The 25,724-nt window shown below is 37.0% G+C and overlaps 1 protein-coding gene across 2 annotated transcripts in view; it reads left to right on the forward strand.

Annotated features, from left to right (window-relative positions):
• Nucleotides 1-25,724, forward strand: part of ARHGAP15 (Rho GTPase activating protein 15) — a 630,028-nt gene that overhangs the window by 423,318 nt on the left and 180,986 nt on the right. For both annotated transcript variants that reach the window (XM_023217490.1, XM_023217491.2), the window contains exon 11: nt 588-665. In XM_023217490.1, the coding sequence (XP_023073258.1) occupies nt 588-665 (78 nt within the window). The remainder of the gene's footprint in view (nt 1-587; nt 666-25,724) is intronic.

Consider the following 25,724-nt stretch of genomic DNA (forward strand, 5'->3'; position numbering starts at 1 on the left):
AGAATAGAATAGAATAGAATAGAATAGAATAGAATAGAATAGAATAGAATAGAATAGAATAGAATAGAATAGAATAGAATAGAAGAATAGAACAGAGTAGAAATGGAGGGAAGAAAAAGAGCTGAGGGGAGGAGAGGAAGGAAAGAAGAGCGACAGAAAGGCAGGAAGACAGTAAGTCAGGCCAGTAGCAAATGTCTCACAAATGTCTTGAGTTATTTTACCTTGCAGAAAAAAGGCAATAATACACAAATGTCTGGAGGTTTTTCCCCTACCCAGTTTGATTCCTATATTTTCCTTGGAAATGAACCTTAAATATATGATGTAATCCTATGCTACCTACTGCTCTTCTGTGCCTCAATTAGACTCAAATTTATTGTTGATAATTTTAATTATGACTGAACACCATGATTACTTTATTGAGATTAAAATTTTGAAGAGTGCATAATTTAGAACATACAAATTAGTTTTCTTTGAGAAGAAGAGATATTTGGTGTGATTTACTCCTTCTTTTCATAGTTTTTTTTTTTTTTTTTTAACCATCTCAGTTCCTATATGTGCTAATATAAAATATGCCCTTTTGTCTTCAGGTCTAGATGTTGATGGAATATATCGAGTTAGTGGCAATCTGGCAACAATACAGAAGTTAAGATTTATTGTCAACCAAGGTAAGTGATTTCCACTTCAGAGATTTTTTCAAACAGTTTCATATGGAACAATATTTCAGACACTATGAATAAATAATAATAAAACTAACAGGAGAATGAGAAAGTGGAGGAAATTAAAAAATTATCAGAAAAGTAAAAGATAACTGACTAGTTTATCTAGAAATGAATAGAATATATGGAGAAACAAATTAATAGTTTATGTGAAATAAACAATGAATGGAACATGTCAAAATAAAAATGGGGAAAAAGTAGAAAAAGAGTAAAAGAAAAATGACCCATATTCAAAACATGTTATTGGCTTGCAATGGACACTTACTATATGTTGATGAATGAACCAATGAATGATGGAAAATGTAAAAGTCAAAATTACAGATAATAGAAAAATACATAGTAGGTAAGAAGAAAATTAGGAAATGCATATGCTATCAAAGAGTTGTAAATTAAAACAATGAGATATCACTGCACACCTGTTAGAATGGCTGAAATACTGACACCACCAAATGCTGCCTAAGATGTGGAGCAACAGGAACTCTCATTCATTGCTGGTGGAAATGAAACATGATTCAATCACTTTGGAAGAAAATTTGGCAGTTTCTTATGAAAATAAATGTATTTTTATCATATGATCCAGTACTTCTTGGTACTTACCCAAATGAGTTAAAAACTCAGGCACACACAAAAACCTAAACACAAATATTTACAGCAGCTTTTTTCATAATTAGCAAAACTAGAATGCAACTAAGATGTCCTTCAGTAGGTGCAGGGACAAACAAACCAAAATACATCCATACAATGGAATATTATTCAGGGATGAAAAGAAATGAACTTTCAAGCCATGAAAAGACTTAGAGTAATCTGAATGCATATGCTGAGTAGAAGAAGCCAGTGTGAAAACACATGATTCCAACAACATGATATTCTGGGTAAAGGAAAACTACAGAGAGTAAAAGATGAGTGGAAGCAGTGAGACAGGTTTGGGAGAAAGAGGGAGAGATGAATAGGTGAGCACAGGAGATTTTGTGGGCAAACAATTCTGTATGATGCCATAATTACGCATACATGTCATTACACATTTGTCAAAACCCATAAAATGCAACACAAAGAGTGAATCCTTATGTAAATTATAATATTTACTTAATAATAATTGTATTGATATTGGCTTATCAATTATAACAATCTACCCCATTAATGCAAGATGCTATTAATAGGGAAAACTTTTGGAAGGGTGAGGAGATATAAGTTAATTCTCTGTACTTCCTGCTCAATTATTCTGTAACCTTAAAACTGCTCTAAAAATGTATATTAATTCAAAAAATAAAAATTAAAAATTAGAAAATGAAAAACAAGAAGACCGAAACATCTTAGGTTGGTGTTATAGAGAGCTCATAGGTTTTAAAATCATACAGATGCGGTAGAACTTAGACTCTCTCCTTGTATCCTTGGTATCTTAACCTCCCTGTGCCTCTGTTCCCTATCAGGAAAAACACTGGGGGGATGCCTTGGGAACATCTGGGAAAATTAAACTGGATAATATCTATGACACTTAGGAATGTGACAGACTCATGTTAATTCTCCTTTTACTTAAAAACAGTCAATAGTATCTTCAGAAGAACTCCAAATCCTAAATCCTTGTACTCTAGCTTCCCACTTAGCTTCTATAATAGCTGGCTTCAGGTTCTCTGAATGTTTTTCATAATACATTTAATATATAAACCGTACTCCCACATTTCCATACTGTTGTATTTTTTAATGTCTTTGCATACGCTCTTCCCTTTACTTTCAATATCCTCCTATCTTTTCCTTCTCATCCCACATACACAAGCTTCCAGCCTGGTAGATTTCTTCTTTTTCTTCAAGGCCCAGATTATAGTAATTTCATTCAAGAAGCCTCCAGTTAGATTTCTTCTCTGTTCCCCTTACACTGAATAGCTGAATTTACAGTAGTACATTCACATCTAACTTTTAAAATTCCATCTATTATAAGACCCATAGATTTAATGCCAACTTTTGGAAAGGATATAATCAAATGTACTCGGTGATTGTATTTCAGAAACATTAAAATTTGTAAGTCTTGGAATCAAAAAATAGGATACTGGCTGAAATGTCTGTCTCTTTCACAAATCTCTAAAAAGGTAGAACTTGAATCATCCTTGTACCTTTTCCCATTAACCAGTTCTAGCCTTGGTGTTTCCATACAAGGAGCTCCTCATACAGGGAGTTTTTAATTAATATTTGTTGAACAATGTGTGTGAGTGTTGCAGGTAGGAGAAGTATTAAAACTGGAAAGCATTCAATTCTCCAGCAATTCAACTTGGGTTGAACCAGTTTTTTAAATGTTGATTGCAATACTTTTGGCCACTTGCCACATGACTCTTGTTTCTAAGAATCTCTATAACTGAGAATCTCCACAGCTCTGCTTGTTCACTAATGCAATTCTTTGTCTTTCACAATTACTCTCTTTCCTGGGCAAAACACAGAACTAAACTTTACCTCATTCATTTATATTATTTCCATTTAACTGAATCAGAGTGCCCCCTCTGTGGGTAAAATTTGGATAAAATAGCCCTAGCCTCATATTCATTCTAGCTTATAATCAGCTAAAATCATTTTTATAATATGGTTTATGCTGAGATGATATCCTGATTGGGATTCTAGACAGCTGGGCAACACATTTCTTCTGCAAAGAAGAAATCTCAAAACAGAAGCCATGCTAGAAACAAACACTAGTTGCATTTCCTGCCTTTAAAAAAAATGATGCTCAGTAGTTTGAAAAGGCAAAGAAAAAAATCTGCAATGAAAATATGAAATCTGTCCATCTCATCTTTTGCAATCCAAACTTCAGCGTACTCTGAGGCTATGTAACTGCTCATGTTTCCATGAGAATTGACAATGTAAAGCTGGACAGAGGCCTGCGTTGGTATCTGGTAGCACAGAATTGTCAGTAAACTGTCTCCCTGGTTTATAGCACTGTCAGAATGCAACATACTCAACACAAATTATGCTTCATTAGGACCTTTGATACTGGTAACTTTGTCCAAGTTGTGTTATGGAGTTTTTTGAATTAGTGATGATAAGTGAAATGGATATACCAATCCCTTTCAAAATTTGCTAATCAGATTATCCTTTGAATGTGTTTTCTGGACTGGCCCCACAACCTTGTTGTTAATGCCATACCTTCCCCTCCATCTGGACCAGGACTCTAATAGTAGAGCTGACTTGAAAATAATCAGTGCTGGGTGCAAAGAGATTGTAAGTGTACATGTGGCCCTCTGTGGCTCTCTCTCTGTGTGTCTCTGTGTGTCTAATAGAATAAAATGGCAATGCAGGGAAAATTCCATGAAAAGCATAAAGTGCTATGTAAAGGCAGTGCATCATTTTTGCAGTCTAAGATGAAACATAAATGATTTTTGGCATACCTGCCTTGTATTAACATACTTTATTCCCCTTTATTCACCTTGCACATGTTTCTTTTCTAGAAGGTTCTAAATATACATTTTTAAACAAGTAAGCCCTGCCCACTGTTAGACTAGACAAATAAAAACTGATTTTTGAGATTTTCAAGACAGATGAATTGCAATTTATGTATTTCACTAACTTTCTTGAATTCTATAATCATCAGCAATTCTAAATACACCAGTTGAATAACTCAATTTGTTTTGGTTTTCTGTTTGATTTACTAAATCGGGGGGAATTAGATACCCTTACTATACTTCCAGTTCAGATGACATGTAAGTTATATTCAAAGTGTTCACTTTCAAAAAGCATTTCCTAATTATAACTAGTAATGATGATAATAGTAATTATTATGAAAGTAAGCAGCATTTTCATAATTTATTGTTTGCCAGGCACTATCATAAGCACTTTATTTACATAATTTAATTTAATCCTTTCTTCCATCCCATAGAGTAGGCAGTATTATTATTCCCGTTTTACAGATGTAAAAACTGAAGTTCAGATATTAAATAATGTCCTAATGTCATATAACATATAAGTGAAGGAGCTAAGACTAGATCCCAGATCTGTCTGACTCAGAGCCTATGATGCAAACCACCGCCATCATTCTGCATTTCCAATTCATCAGCTGTTGATTATCTCTGTATAAAAGCAGAGATTAGTCTTTTCGTGCTACGCACGCTCATTCATGACTCATTCATGACTTTCCTTTACACCCCACCTCTTGTGTTGGTTAGTGACGAGTACTACCATTGGAGTTTTGCTAAAATTGTTCAAGAGCGGTTTGGAGAAACGCCAAACATCACAGTTATGAAGAAGCCTGGCATTGCCATTCTCTGTATGGCTTTATGTATCTATGTTTGGCCCGAGAAACTACTTTAACACACTATTCTGTTGCAGCCTTTGGGAAAGAGATCGAGGATTCTCAATTTACTGGGCTGTTGGTGCGCTTGTGAGCAGTGCTCTGCCCTGTTTGTTGAATGTGGTGACAGCTTTCAGTGACATTTTGCTGATACAGCTCTTCTGCTTTGTGAAGGCATCCCCAAAGAAAACTGGTCCATGACCTTAGATGTCAACCTGTCATCAGCCTGTGACATTGCGTTGATTCTTCAGAATGATCTGTGACCTCCTTACAGTTTTCTTGCATGGGGGGTACTTTACCAAGGACAGACTTCAGCATAGAGGAAGCTGCATGTCTTGAGAACTTTTGACAGAAAGTATTGGAAATCCCCCCAGGCTAAATTCCCCCTCCTTCCCACATCGACACTTGGGTTTGAGCTGCCCATCTATGCCTTAGGCTTATTGCCCAAACTACAAATTCAGTTCAGACTCACTTGGTATTACTTAGACATCCTCTTTCACCCTTTGAAAAAGGGACAAGAGAGATTGGCATTCTTTTTGGAAAAATCTTGCCATGAACCTTCCGGAGCCCATGAGCCAATGGGAGAGCTATGAAGCATTGCCCGAAGAACTGACTGGGAATTTTCCAGATGGATGTCTCTTAGTACACAGTTACAAATATTCTCTGTTTTCCTGAACTGAAGAAAATTACTTCTTACCAGGATTTTAGACATGTTTTTCTTTTATCTTTCTCTCTCTCTCTCTCTCTTTTTTTTTTTTTTTTTTTTTTTTGAGAGGGAGTCTTGGTCTGGAGTGCAGTGGCGCGATCTTGGCTCACACTGCAACCTCCGCCTCCCGGGTTCAAGAGATTCTCCTGCCTCAGCCTCCTGAGTAGCTGGGATTACAGGCGCCCGCCACCGTGCTTGGCTAATATTTGTATTTTTAGTAGAGACAGGGTTTCACCATGTCTCAAACTCCTGACCTCAAGTGATCTGCCCGCTTCGGCCTCCCAAAGTGCTGGGATTACAGGCGTGAGCCACTGCGCCCGGCCGACATGTTTTTCATTTATAGAAACAGAATTTAAAGAAAAACTGTTAAGGAAAACCTTCTCTACTTTTGCAAACAAGGAGGAACAAAGTATACAAATGCTATAAATCTACATGATCAAGAATCTTGTTTGAGTGTGTGTGAGTGCACACACGCGTGTGCATTTGTTTTAAATGACAGGATTTTTTTTCATTAATTTATGGTCTTGTAGATATCTTTATCTACCTAGATTTTATTGGCATAATAATCCAAATTAGATATTGACTTAAAGAGACGGACGTGCTTAGTTTAAACATGCTAAGAATAAGCTCCGTTGAAAAAAACTATTAGAAAAACAATTTTGTTTACCAACTGTACCTAAACTACTTTAATATAGATTTGTACCTTAAAGCAAAGCCAAGCATTAACTTTAGTAGCTATCCCTGTGCTTTTCATATTATTGGCAGCATCAAAAATTGAATAAAAGCAAGAGAAAGTGAGAAAGAATGTGAACAATTGGCAGTTTCATCATGAAATAAGCAATTGGATGAAACAGAAAAAGATCTGAAAAAGGATTTCAAATTTCTGTTCTTATAAAATAGCCCTTGTATCAAGTCCATTCATTTTTCTATTAAGTAAGTTTATATTGCCCTCTTATTATTTTTAAAACGAAGTATTTCCTTAAGCCTACTCTACTCTCACCGCCAACAACAGCAACAACAAAACAAACTGTGTTATTTGCTTTATTCCATTCCATAGGGTGGCTTTTTGGTAAGTTGAATCATTGATATTGCACCTTTTTGGCTTTCATGTGACAAGATTATCTTTTAACAATGATTTATTTTTCCCATTAAAGTTGAAAAGATCACTTGATCATAAAAGAGCCAGACTCTAACATCGTTCAGGGCTTTGGAAACTTTCTGAGACCTCATTTTTCAGCTACATTGAGTCAGGGAGCTCAAAGACTATTGATGAAGCATGTATTGTTTTCTAGCTGCTTAAGAAAATGTATTGGCATTAGTAAATAATACTGAACACAGAGGTCAAAAGAGCAAGTTATTTGTGTTCATGCACATTTATATAGTTTCTGAGTTTTACATTATAGTACAAAAGTAAGTTTATGAATCCTGATAGTCTCCAAGACACACAAATCCTGGCTACTTATTTTAAAGCAAAACTATACCACACATTTACTGTGGATTATATCTTCTAATTCATTACATACCAAGCAATAAGGAGCTGACCTAATGCTGTTGTGAAATAAAGGCAGAGACCATCTAATGGGGAAAAGCACCAGATAAAAGTTGAAGGATCCACCTATTTATCTTGATTCTGAACTATTTGAAAGCCTACTAGAAACTATTTTAACCCCTTTAAATCACAAGCTCTTCATTTCCAAAATGGGAATAATGGAAATGTGAGGACTTTAAAAACTGAATCAGCCAGGGGATAGTTATTATTAGCTTTAAGATGACAAGTAGATAGATGAAATCAAATCAATATTACATTTTCTTGGTAATAGCATGATACCAAATATTTATAATCAAATATGGTTTTTGCCTTCCACATGATTGAATTTTCCTTGTTGATAATTGGAAGAAAAACCAAATAAAACTTTGGAAACTCTTTACTATCCAGTGTTTGAAATCATTACTAGCCAAATTCATAGGCCTTCTGAATTCTTGGACACAAAAGAGAAAATTTCATCTTGTCAATATGTTTTGGGGATGTTCTAAGTTGCAAAGAATAGCTTCACATTCATTGGAGAAGGAGAGTGAAATCTACTGAAATTTTAAGTATTAATTCAGTTGTGGCTTTTCCATATAGACTTGGCTACTGAGTCTAGAAATTAAATTAGTCAGAGTTATGTAACTACTAATCCCCAAGAAAAATCCCTAAGGTATTTACAAAATTCCATCATGATCATCACCATCATCATCATCACAAATCATTGCCATAACCATCAAAATTAATAAGTAGTTATTAAAAGCTTCATAGGAAAACACACCATGCTTGCTTCTGCTCTAACAACACTGTAGCACTGGTTCCCAGCCTTGACTGCATATCAGAATTGTATTGCATATCTCCTGCTGCCTAACCATATTACTGCCAACTTAGCTACCTAAAGCAATACAAATTTATTATCTCACAGTTTCTGTGGGTCAGAAGTCTGGGCACAGCTTAGCTGAATCCTCTGCAAGGCTGCAAAATCAAGGTGTCAGCCATAGGCAGGTTCTCATCTAGACACTCAACTGAGGATAGGTCTGCTTCCAGGCTTACATGGTCACTGGCAGGATTGAGTTCCTTGTGGGTTATTGGACTGAAGGCCTCAATCCATCATTGGTTGTTGGCCAAAAGCCTTATGGACCATCTCACAACATGGCAGCTGCCCTCATCAAAGCAGCAAGGGAGAGACAGATTATTAGTACAGCAGAAGTTTTAATCCCATGTAACATAATCATGAAGGTTACATTCCATCACCTTTGCTACCTGCTGTTGGTTACAAGCAAGTCACAATTTCTACCTTACATCCTAGGGGAGGGGACTACACAAGGCATAAACACAAGAAAGTGGGGTTTATGGGGGGTCATCTTGGAACCTGACTGCCATAAGAATCAAGTGGTAGAGCTTTTCAAAAATAAATATTTTTGAAGTTCATTCATTAAAAATTCCAATGTAAAAAGTTTGCAGTTTGAGCTATAAGTAAGCGTTTTAAAAGAAAAACTCCCCAGATAAGTAGAGTGCATAGCCAGGTTTGGAAACCCCCTGCACAGTGGCAAGTTAGTTTTATTCTGGTTCTCTAGTGGAGGTGTGACTTACCAAGACATAACATATACAAGATTTCTGTTTGAAAAAAGCAGAAATAGACCATGAATACCTGTTTCGATAACCAATCTTCTCTTTGGCTCTTGATTAATATAAAAATGTTGACAAACTCTTATGAACTGCTTCATTATATAACTAAAAACTACCATGGATATATTATGTATGTTATTAGTATGATTAAAATTACGCATTTTACCATAACAATCCTTTTCCAATGTTGTGAGTTCTAAAATGAAAATAAAAGGTGCTTTACCTAATCATTTGCTAACAAAACCAAGGGGTAAATAATATTGAAAAATGTAATACAATTACGTCATTGCTGATAATAGGAGCATTTAATCAAGAATCTGCTATATGACAGGTACTCAAAGTTAGAGTTATCTCTGACTCTCATAAGTGTTTTCAAGGTAGATAAACTTTGTTATTCACATTCTTCGCATAGGAAATCATACTTTAGAAAAATTAAGTAACTTTTCTAAGGCTACAAAATTAATACAGTATTGAAGCCAGGAGTTGAATCTATTTTAAACTTAATCCCAAAAATATATTGCCTGGTGGCTGGATTCAATTTACTATGGGGAAGGGGGCAGAGAGATGTTATCTTATTTTTAACATTAAGGAATCCCAAATCACTTGTTCTCATTATAATACTATATTTTCTAGATGTTCAGCCTCTATAAGAAAAAAAAAATCCATTTTAAATTACCCTTTTAATAAGTAACCCCCAAATGCTTTGGGGATTTTTTTTTTTTTTTCTTTTTTTTTTTTTTTTGAGACAGAGTTTCGCTTTGTCGCCCAGGCTGGAGTGCAGTGGCTGGATCTCAGCTCACTGCAAGCTCCGCCTCCCGGGTTTATGCCATTCTCCTGCCTCAGCCTCCCGAGTAGCTGGGACTACAGGCGCCCGCCACCTCACCTGGCTAGTTTTTTAGTATTTTTTAATAGAGACGGGATTTCACCATGTTAGTCAGGATGGTCTCGGGGATTATTAAGAGTAGAAAACTTGATTCATTTTTGTATCTCCAGCATACCAAAGTGCCTGCCACTTTGAATGTATGAAATAAAGGTTTGCTTCTACAAAATAAGAGAATGATGAACATCTTATACAAGCCAACTCTATATAAGATAACTTCATTGGTACATTATGTTTGGTTCCATTTTCTCAGCAAATAAAACTCAAGCTATATTTTACATTATGTTTTCTCCCAGATGCCTATAAGTTAGCACTTAATTTTAGACTGGATAAAAGAAATGAATAGTGAAGGATCCCATATACCCATTTTCTGTATCAACAAAACAAAGCTTGAGGCGAGATAATTTACTGTCCCTCAACATAGTATGTTATTAGTAATTGAACATGTCAGTCATGATATCGGAAATAGTGGTATAACTTGGCATGCTATCTTTGTCCTCCAAAATGTTGGAAATACTTAGGGTTAGATAAATAGCAATGAAGCCCTACTGCTCTTGCTAACCCCCAGGCCCTGAATTTTGAAAGCATGTCTTTTGTTTTTGTTTTCACACAAGGATCCCTGTTGCTGGTAATTACAGCTTTAGTGACTCACATATATTTATATAGCACCTCTTTTCCAAGGTGCCCCATGTACTTTGGAAACATTTCCTAACAAAAGTGTGCTGTAGAAAAAAAGTATTCTCATCTCCTTAAAGCTGTTCCTGAAAAGGAAAGTAACAGTTGCAGAGATGGGAAGAAATTTTTTTCAGGTCCCCAAGCACAACGTGAAGATAAATATTCAAAGTTAACAAATGCAGGGCTAAAGTGAGATTCAAACTAAGGTCTGAATGACTTAGAACCACACACACTCTATTATGCCTTCATGTGTATGGACCCACTGGAGAGGTGGCGGCAGATAGCCTTATCTGCTTCTCGCTTCTCTGAGGGTCTCAGGATTAATATGGAAGGCAGAGATGAGCTCCATAATATAAGATTTTGGCTTTTACATCATTCATTTGACAGATGCTTAAAGAACTCCTACTAGATGCCAGGCAGTATGTGGGACACCGGAAATACAGCAGTGACTAGGACAAGTGACCTTTCCATTCACATGGAGCCTCCATGTGCACGGGCATTGCAATCTATTAGCTAAGAACCCTGGTGATGGTTCAGTGTGAGTTAGTGAGAAAATACTAGGATCTGCAGGCATCCCAGGTCTGCTCCTTCTTCTCTCTCTGACGTCACTGTGTAGCTCTCTCCCCTCCTCATTATTTTTCAACCACCACGGCTTCCTTTCTTCCTTAGATTCATCAAGCTCATCCTCTTTCTGGGGCTTTTGCATTTGCTCCTGCCTACCGGAAGTAACTTTCCAGCAGATCCCCACAAAATGCCCCCCTCTCCACAGTCAGGTCACCTTCTCAGGCAGCCCTTTCCTGAATAACGCGTCAGAGATATGTCTTCACCGTACCCACACCCAGCCACTACCTTTCCCAGTATCGTGTTTTCCTTTCTTCAGAGCACATGCTTTCTAAAAGTGCCTTGCTGCTGCTGCTTTTTTTTTTTTTTTTTTTTTTTTTTTTTTCTGAGACTGAGTCTCACTCTGTCGCCCAGGCTGGAGTGCAGTGGCACCATCTCCGTTCACGGCAAGCTCCGCCTCCTGGGTTCATACCATTCTCCCGCCCCAGCCTCCCGAGTAGCTGGAACTACAGGTGCACGCCACCACGCCTGGCTAATTTTTTGTATTTTGAGTAGAGATGGGGTTTCACTGTGTTAGCCAGGATGGTCTTGATCTCCTGACCTTGTGATCCGCCCACCTCAGCCTCCCAAAGTGCTGGGATTACAGGCGTGAACCACCGCGCCTGGCCCCGCTTTGCTTCTTTATCACCTCAGGGCTTGCCTTCCTCCTCCACACTGTGGCATCTGTGTAAGAAAGACCTTCCCTGTCTTGGACTCCTCAGTATCCCTAGCTCTTACTGTGCCTTCGAATAAAAGCTTTTTGGATATGAATGAATCTAACAAACAAGTGCATTAATGAGTCATGTTGGGCCACCAGCAAAGGATAGGCTCTTATCGAAAAGTAGGCTTTAGCTCTCAGGACCACAACCCAGACCCAGGAAAATATACAGCCCCAAAAAGAATATCTTCAGAATTTGAGAGTTGCTGTCTAATCAGTCCAGTGAAAGATGTTCCTCTTCCCAACTCTCACCACCCACCTCTGCCTGAACTCACTATCCACCCACCCAACATGGAATACATTGGAAAGACGGGAAGAAGAGGGGGAAGCTTCCAGGCTTGGAAGATGAGAGCCAGACCTGCCAGCCTTGTCCTTTAGGCCAAAAAAGACTGCCAAAGCAACGGAGGACCCCCAAGCCCAGGTGATACTAAAGCCACATTTAGGGTCTTATGTGAATTACATGAATTTCCATGGTGTAATCCCTTTCAGTGAGGTGGTTTGTTGCCAAGTCCCTGTCGGCCCCATATCTCACCATACCTCATCTTCTGTTTGCCAGAGAACACCTCTGGCTCAAATTACAAGTGGATGTCCTGGTCTTGCTATAGCTCCAGTGAAGTAATATAAACTGCAAAACAGAATAATCAGGAAAGGAGAGAAATTAGCTAAGGGTATAAAATAAGGCCTAAATGCTGGTAAAACTGGCTAGTCATATGTAGAAATTTGAAACTGGATCTCTTCCTTACACCTTATACAAAAATTAATTCAAGATGGATTAAAGACTTAAGTGTTAGACCTAAAACCATAAAACCCTGGAAGAAAACCTAGGCAATACCATTCAGGACATAGGCAGGGGCAAGGACTTCATGACTAAAACACCAAAAGCAATGGCAACAAAAGCCAAAATTGACAAATGGGATCTAATTAAACTAAAGAGCTTCTGCATGATGAAAGAAACTACCATCAGAGTGAACAGGGCAACATACAGAATGGGAGAAAATTTTTGCAATCTACCCATCTGACAAAGGGCAAATATCCAGAATCTACAAAGAATTTACAAGAAAAAAACCCATCAAAAAGTGGGCAAAGGATATGAACAGATACTTCTCAAAAGAAGACATTCATGCAGCCAACAAACATATGAAAAAATGCTCATCATCACTGGTCATCAGAGAAATGCAAATCAAAATCACAATGAGGCAACATCTCACACCAGTTAGAATGGCGATCACTAAAAAGTCAGGAAACAACAGGTGCTGGAGAGGATGTGGAGAAATAGGTACAGTTTTACACTGTTGGTAGGAGTGTAAACTAGTTCAACCATTGTGGAAGACAGTGTGGCAATTCCTCAAGGATCTAGAGCTAGAAATACCATTTGACCCAGTGATCCCATTACTGGGTATATACCCAAAGGATTATAAATCATGCTACTATAAAGACACATGCACAGGTACGTTTATTGCGGCACTATTCACATTATTGTGAATTGGACTTTGGTATCCAAGTCCAAAGACTTGGAACCAACCCAAATGTCCATCAATGATAGACCGGATTAAGAAAATGTGGCACATATACACCATGGAATACTATGCAGCCATAAAAAAGGATGAATTCATGTCCTTTGCAGGGACATGGATGAAACTGCAAACCATCATTCTGAGCAAACTATCGCAAGGAAAGAAAACCAAACACCACATGTTCTCACTCTTAGGTAGGAACTGAACAATGAGAACACTTGGTCACAGGGTGGGGAACATCACACACACGGGCCTGTCACGGGGTGGGGAACAGAGGGAGGGATAGCACTGGGAGAAATACCTAATGTAAATGACAGGTTGATGGGTGCAGCGAGCCACCATGGCACATGTATACTTATGTAACGAGCCTGCACATTGTGCACATGTATCCTTGAACTTAAAGTATAATAATTTTTTAAAAAGGCCTAAAACATTGGCTTAAAGGAAGACTTCAAATGGGGATTTATTCATTCACAAGTATTTCTTGAAAATCTTTTGTGAACCAGGCTCTCTTCTGGGTACCAAAGAGAGCCTTGGAAAATCAGGCTCTGGTGGATCATCCATTTTGGTGTCAAGAGATACATAATAAATACACAAGATAATTTCAGATGGTATCAGAAATTATAATGAAGGTCGTGATGTAATAGAGAATGACAGATGGAGATGGGTGAGGTGGCCCTTGATTAGATGACCTGAAAAGTTCTCTTTGAGGAGGAGCCATTTGAACAGACCCTTGATCTGATAGGAAGCAGGGAGGCATGGAGAGATGTCGGGGGAGTGCAAAGCAGGGAAAGTGCTTCTGGGGAATGAGGGCTTCTGTGAGATCAGGACACACAGAAGGCCAGAGGGATGGGCAAAGCCAGGTCAGGTAGGCCTTGCCAATCATGATTAGAAGCTTGGCTTTTATTCTAAGCTCAATGGAAGATCAGTGGGGTGTAGGGCAGCAGTACGCAGAAAGTTAGCTGAACTTATTTATTTATTTGTTTTTAAATTATTCCATTGCCTAAGAGAATGAATTGTAGGGGGAAAGAGTAGATGTAGGGTACCAATTAGAAGGTTGTTACAGTAGCACAGTCAAGCTATAATAATGGCGACTGATTTATATGAGGGAAAACTTCATATTCTACTTGTCTTATTTTCCATAGGCCTTTTAAACCATTTCCTTTAAGCAATAAGGTGTAGAAAGAAGAGTGGCCCAGGAGTTAGAAAGCCTAGGTCAATTTCCATGTCACCTCTTAATAATTGTGTTGTCTTGCCCAAGTCATTTGACCTCCCCAGGTCAATTTTATTATCTTTAAAGCAAGAATATCTTTTCTTTTAAGATGAGTCAATCCCATGATGTAATGAATCTGTTACAATGGAAAATGCTATACCACGTGGAAGTTGTATCTAAATGTGTCCTTAGGTTTTTCCTAACGAAAAAACCTATTGTGATATAATGAAGTATAGCATTTTTTTAAGGAAAGAATATTTTATAAAGAAAGGACTTATCTCAATTTCTTCTTGGATTATTTAAATGTCACTCAAATTTTCCTTGGAACCACCACCCCCACAAGCCACAAGAATCATTCCTCATTTTAAAACCTATGTTTACAGCTTCAACTACTCAATTTACAATAATCTCATATTGTGTATGATGTTATATATCACTAGTGAAAATCACATACTTACAACTTATCTACTCGACACATTAAACATTTCTTAAAGGCAGAGTTCATATCTTTTAAATCTGTCTCTCCTACTTTACCCAGAAGAATATCTTGCACTTGTAGAAGCACTACACATTTTAATTTATTGATTGATTCCATCCAGAGTTGGACCATTTTTCTATTAAAGAAGGTGAGGAATTTTGCACATGCTAGAGATCAGTCTCAAAGTGAACAATTTTTCACTGCATACTATTGAACTCAGTTCCAAAAACAATAGCAAGAAATACATAAAATGTTAGCATTAGGTATTGGTGATTTTTATTGTCTTCTTTTTTCAAAACACCTTCCCAATTTCCTGTAATTTGCACATATTTATTATGAAAACAAATATTAAAAGAAGAAAAGAAAAGATATGTCTTGTTTCAAACAGGTCAATCCTTTTTTTAACAGAGTGGAATTTACAGAACATACCAAGAGAATGTCAGTACTTGAGTTCTCTAAAGCAGGGGTTTCCAACCCCTGGTCCAGGGGCCAGTACCAGTCCATGACTTGTTAGGAACCTGGCAGCACAGTAGGAGGTGAGTGGCAGGTGAGAGAGCATTACCTCCTGAGCTCCACCTCTCGTCAGATTGGCATTAGCTTCTCATAGGAGTACAAACCCTACTGCGAAGTGCACATGGGAGGCATCTAGGTTGCATGCTCTTTATGAGAATCTAATGCCTAATGATCTGTCACTGTCTCCCATAACCCCCAAATGGGAGTGTTTAGTTGCAGGAAAAAAAAAAAAAAACAAAACTTGAGATTCTCATTGATTCTACATTATGGTGAGCATGTAATAATAATAGAAATAAAGTGTACAATAAATGCAATGTACTTGAATCATCCTGAAGCCATACTCTTCCCCTTACACTCTGTGAAAAAATTGTCTTCCACCAAACTGGTCCCTGGTGCCAAAATGGTTGGGGACTACTGCTCTAAAGTACTTGAAATGCTATTTCACTAAATCTTTGTAAGAAAGCTACCCACTTTATAGATGAACTAAAGTCCCCATGAGTTTAAATGAGTTGCTAAGAGTTGCATTTGTTCATTCAGCTGAGATTTTGAGAAGGCATTATGTGTTTCCTGGTAATTTAGAGAGAAGGTGGCGTTAAAGCCCAGCCACGGTCTCCTAATGTCCATGGGATTCTAAAAAGCCCATGGAATAATTCCCCTTAAATAGCAGCAGGTATTGGTGGCATTTGCCTTTCTTGCTGTTTCACCATCTTCTCATCCTTTATACTTCTCCAGATTGTTTGTCTTTTTGTGGTCTCCTCACTACCTGGCTACATTTTTCCTGAGCAAGTACCCTGCTCCCTCTTGTTAGTCTATGACTTTCATGTCTGGAAACCATAAGGGGCTCACTCACCATTATCTGCTTAGGATGTTGGAATTCAATAGCCCATCAGTCCCGGGGGCTGGGGTATGTATGCATATTATTATTTGATAGGTCCCAGCAGAACAGTCTTTCAGAGCAAGATGCACATCATCAGTGGTTTTGCTGATGGATGAGCTCACCTCCTTGACACAGATCTCACGATTCTTGGCATAAATCTCAACAGGAATTAGCTACTGCTTCCACTGTGTTCCCATAGCATGTTGTCCCTGCGTTTCAGTACTGGTTTTAGTCTATTTCATATGCCACATCTCTCCTTTTCCTGACTGTTAGATGCTGGAGACTGAGCTATTTTTCACTTTCCTCTGGTTTTCTCCCTATGCCCATCATGTGCCATCTTCGCTGTAGGCTTTCAGGAAAGCTGTGCCTGCCAGATCCTCTTATTTCTGGTTGCCAAAATACTCAGCATTACACTTCTACCCCACAAAGATCTACCTGGCTTAAAACCATCATCCACCTGTGTATGCCTTTGGAGCCTTCCTATCACCCCTGTCCTCACCCCTGACACCTGTAAGACACTGAGTCTTATTGAGCCCACTTTCTCCACAGTCATATTCCGTGCACACAGCCATCTTCCCCATTCCTGTCTCCCTCTCCCTTTCCCTTGCCCTGTTCTCAGCGTTATCATCCCCATCTCTCAAGAGTCCACTCAGACTTTCTAAGGTGATCATTTGTTCATCTGAGTACACTAGGTCACGCTTCCTGCTACTTCTGTGAATATAAGTTAAGAGACGTCATATAATCAGGTAACTAGTGAGGATTTCCAGTCTCTACATAAGGTGTTTTCAACAGTAATGTTGACTCACCTCAAATCACACCACTTAGACAACTATAAAGCCAGGCTTACCTGGAGTTTTCTTTTTCTGACTCATGAAACTCTTGTCTCTGTCATATGTTTATTTTTACTTCTGAATTGATACAGTCATCCTGAATCCTAAATCCACGTGTGATTTCCGAAACCACTACTCTCACTACTAATCTAGTTAAGTAGGAATCCCTCTTAAATAAAAATTTTAAAAGATAAAACACACAGCCAAAACACAAAGGGCCATATTGAGAACCATGCAAAGCACTTTAAAAGTGGTAAAAGATACTAGCTAGATAAATTAAAATCTCTAGATTACAAAAATGGAAATTCACAAATTAAAAAAATACCTCTAGATACCTTTATATCTGTTTCTTCATTTATTCCATCTTGTGTGTTTATAGGAGAAACAATATTCAGGTACTTTTCATTTTACTGGGATAAAAAAATGGAAATGCTAACTACAGTGTAGCTTCATGACTCAAAAGTCTGTAACTGGTATTAATGAACTTTTAAAATGCTAATTTTAATGCTTACTCCAACAGAAAGATGCCTTAAAGCAAAACCTCACATTTCTTATCTGCTAAAAGCAATGTGTTTTGCATCCCTTACAAAATAAAATGGTTGAAATAAGGTTTTTAAAGGGCTTAAAGTTTCAAGGACTTCTCTTGTTCTTCTAGAGAAAAGAAATTTATAAAATCGCATCCATTAATGGTCCCTCTGCTAGAAAATGAAAATACTCCCAAATATGTTCCACTCTAGGAAAATCAAAAATAACATGTAAACTACAAATATCTTAGCCAATTCAGAATATTTATTAACTAAATAATTTAATAATAAAGAAAATGCCTACTTGATTAATTGTTACAGAGTAAAAATTACAATAAAACTGTCTTGATCAGTGCTTTGCAGAAGCGCCATTACTGTCTGTGCAGTTGTTTAACAAGGATTTAATTGGAAAGATAAGTGAATGCACATTTAAAAGTATTGTTAATTTGCTTTATAATCACCCCATCCTTCACAGTATTGACAGCACAAGGCACAAACCCCTTTCTGTTTTACAAGTATTATTTTCCATATGTGCACAATAAATTTTGAAGCAGTAATTGGAAATTTTATGGGATCCAACATACCTAGTATAGTGGGTTTGGAGGTGCACTCTTCCTTTACAAGAGGTAACCCAGTTCCAGTTGTTGGAAATGAGTGACAAATCTTATTTATTTCCCCATCCATGTTTGTTCAGATGCATATTTGGTCCATTTCTAGAAAAGGTTGCCTCTCTTATATTTTATATCTAATAAAATCAAGATTGAGAGGAGAAAAAAGTCTCAGTCATTTTTAGTCTGTGACGATTTGTACTACTTTCTTGAAAATGTGCATTATCAGTGGAGGTTCTAACCAAGGATGGTTTCCAGACTATGGCCAAACCAAATCACTTGTATCTGCAAATAGTGGTACCTGAACCTATTAAAGAAGACAAGAAAAGGGGCAAAGAACATCTATGATTGATCTCTACCTCTACAGCCACAACTGACACTCATTTACACACACCCCTTAGAGTTTGGAATCATCTCGTCAAAAATCTAATCAGTGTGGTTTGCAAAACAACGTGAGTGTAATGCCTCAGATTTCTAAGAGGTGGCAAACTTGACTACCCAAGTTTCCAATGTACAAAGCCCAGAGACCTTCTTTATTGTTGAAAGAGCTTAAGTCTACTTTGGAAGCAGGTCATTTGCTCAGCCCAGTGGATAGAGAATATTAGAGTGCCTTGTCTATGGACTGATTCTCAAGGAGCCACAGTCTTTAGGATTTATTTCAAAAGAAAAAAGAGATGAAAATATGAGCCTCTTCTTGAAAATGGTGAACCATTAATTAAACCTATTTTGAAGGCAACAGTTGTTCGAATCCTCTCTATTGATAAAGGCTGCCCACTTGGTTATGATGAGCAGGGTGTGTCCCCAAAGTGTCTCATGCCAGTGACAGTAAAAGCTTGAAAAAATATAGGGAACATGCTAAATATCCCCTCGGCCATGCTCCCATTAGCTAGAATTGGTGGAAATATTTTTAGGTTTGGTTAACTATAGATTTTTTTTTTCCTGTAGACAGCAAACACTTCAACTATAAAAGCTTAGAAATGTCTTTTGAGGAAAATTTTCATTAGTATCCTTTGCAGTGTAAACCTCTTTGCCCTCTTGATCAAATGTGTTACCTTATGTATTGTCATGGGAGCAATTATTTTTATCTTTAGTTTGACTATGCCTCCAAATCTCTAAACTTCTCACATTTACGTGTACTGTTTACATTAGTTTTTTATGCTTACATATATATACACATATATATGTGTATATATACATATACTTGGTGACTGACTAGATGGTTGATTAGATATGTGTGTGTGTGTGTGTGTATATATGTATGTTATATGTGTGTGTATATATATATATTGAGTTTCACATGTCTAGAGATTTTCCAATAAATGCTAATATCCGATCACTAATACCAACTCGCAAATCACATAACTCTATTTCTTCATTCTGACATATGTGTATATATATATTTCTCCAGTGAAAATTCTTATGTACCGAGTTTCACTCACCCTATATGTGTAAGTATTTGTGTGTTGTAAAGACTGTGCGCAGACACACATATGTGTACACTTTAAAGATTCCTTTTACTACTTTTTCAAATTTCTCCATCAGAGGCATGGATTTTAAAACTGTTTATCTCTGGTGAAAATGTCTTTGGGACCAAGACCTTTATATGCCCCATTTCAACTAGACAGAGCTGAGACTGGTGCAATAATGAAACGTCCAGCTGTCCTTTAATTAACTAAAATGAGGAAAATGTAATGTTTTGATGAGAGAACCAGGATTCTGTGAGGGATAATGGGAAGACTATATGTTTCTGTGCCTTCTTGCATATGACACAGCCATGGGGTGCAGGAAAGAGAGGAGGCATTTTTATGCCCCAGTAGGGGGAGCTTTCTTTTCCCTACTGTAAGGACAGCATGGTGCATGTGCTTAAACACGCCATCCTAAAATGCAGACTTTTCATTTTCATTTTGCAAGTGGGAAATTTCACTATGTGATGGGCACATTAGTCTTCTTAGCGACACATTTTGTGCAAACTCATTTGGGAAAGAATAGGAAATTTAGAATACTGCCTTCATATTTCTTCTGGAAATGTTAGCCTGAATCCATTACTTCCAAACCTGATGAGGATTACAGTTCATTTGTATTTCACAGCAACCCATATTGTATTCTGTTTTGTGAAGTAAATAAGAGATGATACCGTTCTAATAGTGCCTGTATTTTGCTTTCCATGTTAATAGTCTTATTCTGGGGGCAAAAGGGAAGGAAAAAGGCAGAGAGTGGAATACTCAATTTAGCCTTCTCTAGATGGAAGGAATGTGTTATTCTGACAAAGAAGTGCCCTGAATTATTTTATAAATAATCTAAACTGGAGGAGGTGGAACATAAACTCACTTAGGTCACTGAGTATATCCATATTCAAATGATATTATAAAAAGCACTGTTCATTAACACCCAAATCTCTATCTCTTATTTAACTACGTTTAAAATACTCATGGACTAACCTGATTTGACAGCAGTGTAGGTGGATGCTTATGTGCCACTGAAGGGAATTCTTTACAAAATAATTTCCCACCAGCATTTCACTGTGCCTGAGATGCCACAATTAGAAAATCAATTCATTGGCTGAGGCAGGAAAGACAAATAATTTCACCTCTTATACTAAACACAGTTGTTTCTTGGTAACTGACTAGATGGTTGTGTTAAGAAGGATACTGAAGCATTGTCCTAAATAAGTGAGAAAGAGTTCTGTGATCTATCCATAATGGATCACATTAATAATGTATGGCACGGATATTATTTAAAAAGAAAAAAATACCGAGTGCATAAGTATGCCCACCATGCACTTTGTCTCCGGTTTAAGATACTGGATTAAGAAAAATTGACTATTATACAAATAACATATGAGGCTTACACTTTATCGACATAATCATGAACATAAATCTTTTAATCTGGTAGGATATAATATAACCTAGCATACCTTTGACGGAATACAGCAAAGAACAGGAAATATTGGAAGAATCAGAAGAAGGAAGGATTATATGATAAAGAAAAAGGAACTCAGCGGGAGTTGAGTTAGATTAAAAAGCCACATTTTACTTAACAATTTTACCACCTCTTTTTCACGTACTGACTAAATTTCTTTCTTGATATAAAGTATGACTAGACCACTTTGGTTGAGTCTAGTTCTTATGTTGAGGTTATTTCTATTGGAATGAAAGGAAGTCCAAAACAATCCTCCATTGAAGAAATGTCCCAGCCCAATTAATGATTTTTGCTGATGACCTTATAGACTATCTTTCTGTCTACAAAGCTGTCACCAAACTATAGCTAAAACTAATCATCCTAATTGCAAATCATTTGGAAATAAAAGCAAATCACTTGAAATAGAGAACATCTACAATGAAATGTATAAGCAAAGTCTTCCCACTTTACCTTCACTTACTTTGGGCTCAGGTTGATGAGATTTATTTTCATTAAGACAAATTCTTAGGCCCTGGAAAAAATAGATGAAACCTACCATCTGCACCACATTTCAGTATTTGATTTAAGTCGTCTGTTGACTTTGAACATGCTCGTATACCATTCCTTATACGAGTTAAAATGTAATCCCCTTCACTGGGGACTGTAAAGAAATGTTGACTTTCGATTTCTTTACATATTTGATCTTTCAATATATGAGAATGCTGCAGCTGGAAAACTCAGCACCATTAGGGAAACAAAGCAGAAAATAAAACATACAAGTGAATCAGTTAGGACTCTTCTGATTTTAAGGAACAAAAAAAAAACCAAAGGATTTTTTTTCCTTTATGTAACTGGAAAAATCAGGAAATGATGCAGCTTCAAGCATAACTAAATTCTGAAGCTTAAACAGCGTCATAAGGCCTAGTCTCTCAGTCTCTCAGCTCTGCTGTCCTCCCTGTTGACTTCATACTCAGGCTTTTCATGGTTGTAAAATGACCGCCAGCAGTTCTGGATCAACATGATCCCTGCTTCCAGTCTCTCAGGAAGCTCCTTTCCCAAAGCACCTGACTATTATTAACCAAAATTGTGTTATTAACTCATCCCTGAATCAATCACTGTGGCTAAGGAAATAGAATGGGCTGATTGGCTTAGAACGAGGCAACAAGCCCCCTACGTGGAGGTAGAGGGAGATTCCCAACCAGAATTCAGAAACTGCCGTAAAAGGAGGGGGATACTCCCCAGAGGAAAGCTTGTGCAGGATATTCAGAAATAAGATGCTCTCTACAACAACTAAGTGAATTTTTACAGTTAAGACAATAAATGCTATACTGTACAAATCAGAAGAGATGTCAAACCTCACTCAGGCAATTCTCTTACTTGCAAGCAGTCTTTGAACATGCTTAAAACTCTTCAGATAAATAAATTTTGCAGGGTTTGGAGAACTTTTAAAAAACATCCAGTAATTGCTTTGGGAGCTGATGTACATAAACCTCGCAGCAATTGATTGGTTCAGGAAAGGGGAAATCATGTCCAAGTTAAGTTGGTTTGCTAGCTCAGGTATAAGTGTGGACTATCACATGTCCTGAGTATTTCATTTATACGTAATCTTTGAAATGTTTTAGGAGCAAAAAACCCATGCTTTCAAGGTCTTTTAGGCAACCAACATTGAAAAGAAAAGAAAAAAATATCATTAAAGCTAAGTACATGTTGGCATTCAAGTACCAAGATATTTAATAGAAAATTACAACATGGAGTGTGAAAGAGGAGAGATTTAACTTTCAACAGGCAAAGGTAAATATTGAGAGGGCCAGAATAATGATGTAGAATTATGTAGATGAAAATCTTGTCAAGACCTGATAGCAAACACAATCCAGCAAAGGGCCAGGGATGCTCTAGACATTAAAAAAAAAAAAAAAAAAAAAAAAGAAGGGGGATACTTTTTTGGTAATTTTGGTTATTTTTTGTGGTATCTGTGCAGAAGAAGATGCTTTATTCAATAAGAGAAAACTGTTTACTGTTTTTGTTGTATCAGGGACACATGACAAAGCATTCAAATATGCAAATAATTGCAAACTGATGTATCCAGCAGTTTAAAAATTGAATAAATAATTTAGTTTTTACACATGGGCAACTCTTGCTAAAAACTACAAATCAGAACTCTTCTGTTTGAATCTATTTTATTTTGTTAATAGATGAGCTAATATGAAAGGCATTTAATTGTATAATGTATTATTAGCCATTTTCTTTGGCATACCATTAACTTTAAATAGTATTAATATTTAACATTTCATAACACATACTACAAAGTTCTTATTTTTTCCAGCTGAACAGAAAATGTGCATTGATAGTAAATCTCTTCAAAGTGGGTTTTAAGATGCTCAGTATGCAAAACCTGTTCCATTTATACTGTTTGATCAGAAATACTCAAAATGCCACAGCATAATAAGGCAAATGCTGTAAGATGACAATGATGCCAAAACTGTATTATGATTGTGTATTCAAATACAATGTATTGCATAATTAAGCATAATTATATAATTTGAATATTTAAGAGAGCATTTAAAATGTGATAGGAAGCATCTAAGTACATCAACTTCTCAGGATGGTTAAATCAGAGAGTGTAAAGTTGTGATTAATATTTGTTACTGAATGGAAAACTAATTCAAACACAAGTTTGCAAGGAGAACACTTGTAGCTGACTCAAAATCATAGGCACTTTGTCTCATCACATTTGAATCTGTTTAAATTTGACTGCCACATTTTTCTGTCCTTTCAAAATGACATTTAGTTAGTTGAGGTAGGGCTCAGTGTTCCTAGGATAGATGTAGGATGCCTAGGATAAATGATGCTCTTTGTTCCATGGATATCAGTTGTGCCCTTAATTCAGACCAGCATTCTCAGATAGGTGTGCCCATGATCATGAGGGGAGCTGGTCCAAAAAGAATAAATGGAGCAACTCAAATCCTTCCCTGTTTCCAGGAAGACTGCCCAAAGGCTATGCCCCACTTAGTGTAAATCAGCCAGATCTTTTTGTCGAGGGAAGACAGTGCTGATCATTCAACTTCTTAAGTAGAAGATGAAGATTGATTTCTTGTTAATAAATATTTGGGGGGTATACTTTTAAGTGAGCAAGAATTAAGATTCTGAGCTTTTCCAGCCCTCCCTGCACAGAGCTTTTTTTCTCCATTACCAGCACTGAAATATTTGTTTTATTAAGAAAGAACACTGGGAGTTGAATAAAAGTTCTTTTTATTTCTAATTCTCCCTACGTTTTCAACGATGTGAACACAAGCCCAACAGACCAGGCTTATGGCATACTCTAAAATTGGAGTAGAAACTCGAGCAATTTTTTTCTACTTCATTTTATGTAACGGTGACTTAATTAGGGACTAAAGACAGGTGAATAGAAGTTGTCCCAACAAAGAGTATTTAATATGTCACTTTTTTCAGAGATTTTTGCCATTGCAATTAAATAGGAAATGAAAAGACAAAATTTAACTAAAGATTTCCTGTATCTGTTGGTACCGAAGCCAGATAAATTTCTCCAGAGGTCAACATGTTCTCCAGAAGCTGACCACATCCAATTATTTCCAGCCCACGCCCAACATGAATCTTATGCTCCTGCAGGCAAATATAATTATTACAGGCAGAGAATGGTATGTTTATTTCCACCTCGATGACTTGCTGATGACAACAGATTCTGTGTTCTGGATCTCTTTTTTTCCCTGAAATTCTCTTGCTTAACCCATTTTTCAAAACTCCACTGAGGTTCCAAGTCCTTGTGATGAATTCAGCTCATTTTCTTACTCATCCTTCTTCTAGATGTATTTTTTAAATTTTAATATGCATTTTATCACAATTATTTTAATACCTTAAAGTATTTAATATTTTAATACCTTAAAATAAGTTGTCCCCTAGTTTTTGTTTCCTGTATCGTTATAAATATATTAGTACATAATTCTAATTAATATATGTAATTTTCCCTTTATACTAATTCATGCACTTATGCCTTGTCTTCCCAACCAAAACCATCTAGATCCTCATGGATAGGATCATATATGACTTTTATATTTTTTATCCTCAAGCTGTGCAGAAAAGTGCCTATAAATAACGGATGTTTAATAATGATGGTCTTAATGATAACTAATATATACTGAACACTTCCTATGGGCTAGGTACTGTACGTGCTAAATTTTGAACAGTAGTATCTTCTGATCGTCACAATAATCCCGCTTAGCAGGTTCTATTTTCATTCTCATTTTAAGCTAAAGGAATTGAGGTAGAATGTGATCAGTAACTTGATTGCAGGCACAGAATTGGTAACCAGCATCAAACAGGTATGCTTGAACACCGTCCATGTTTTCAGGCATACTCGATGGACTAATTAACTCCACAAAAAGCCAGAAGATGCAAGTGCCAAGTGACATTTATCTCAATATGCCATAAAGGTTAGAGAAGCTGCATATTTTTATAGTTTCACTTTACAGAGAACTGGGCTCATTGTGGCAAACAAGCAACTTGCTGTGCCAGCTAGTGCATGACTATGTGTCATTGCC

Source organism: Piliocolobus tephrosceles, chromosome 11 (genome assembly GCF_002776525.5).
Source record: "Piliocolobus tephrosceles isolate RC106 chromosome 11, ASM277652v3, whole genome shotgun sequence".
In the NCBI taxonomy this organism is placed as follows: Eukaryota; Metazoa; Chordata; class Mammalia; order Primates; family Cercopithecidae; genus Piliocolobus; species Piliocolobus tephrosceles.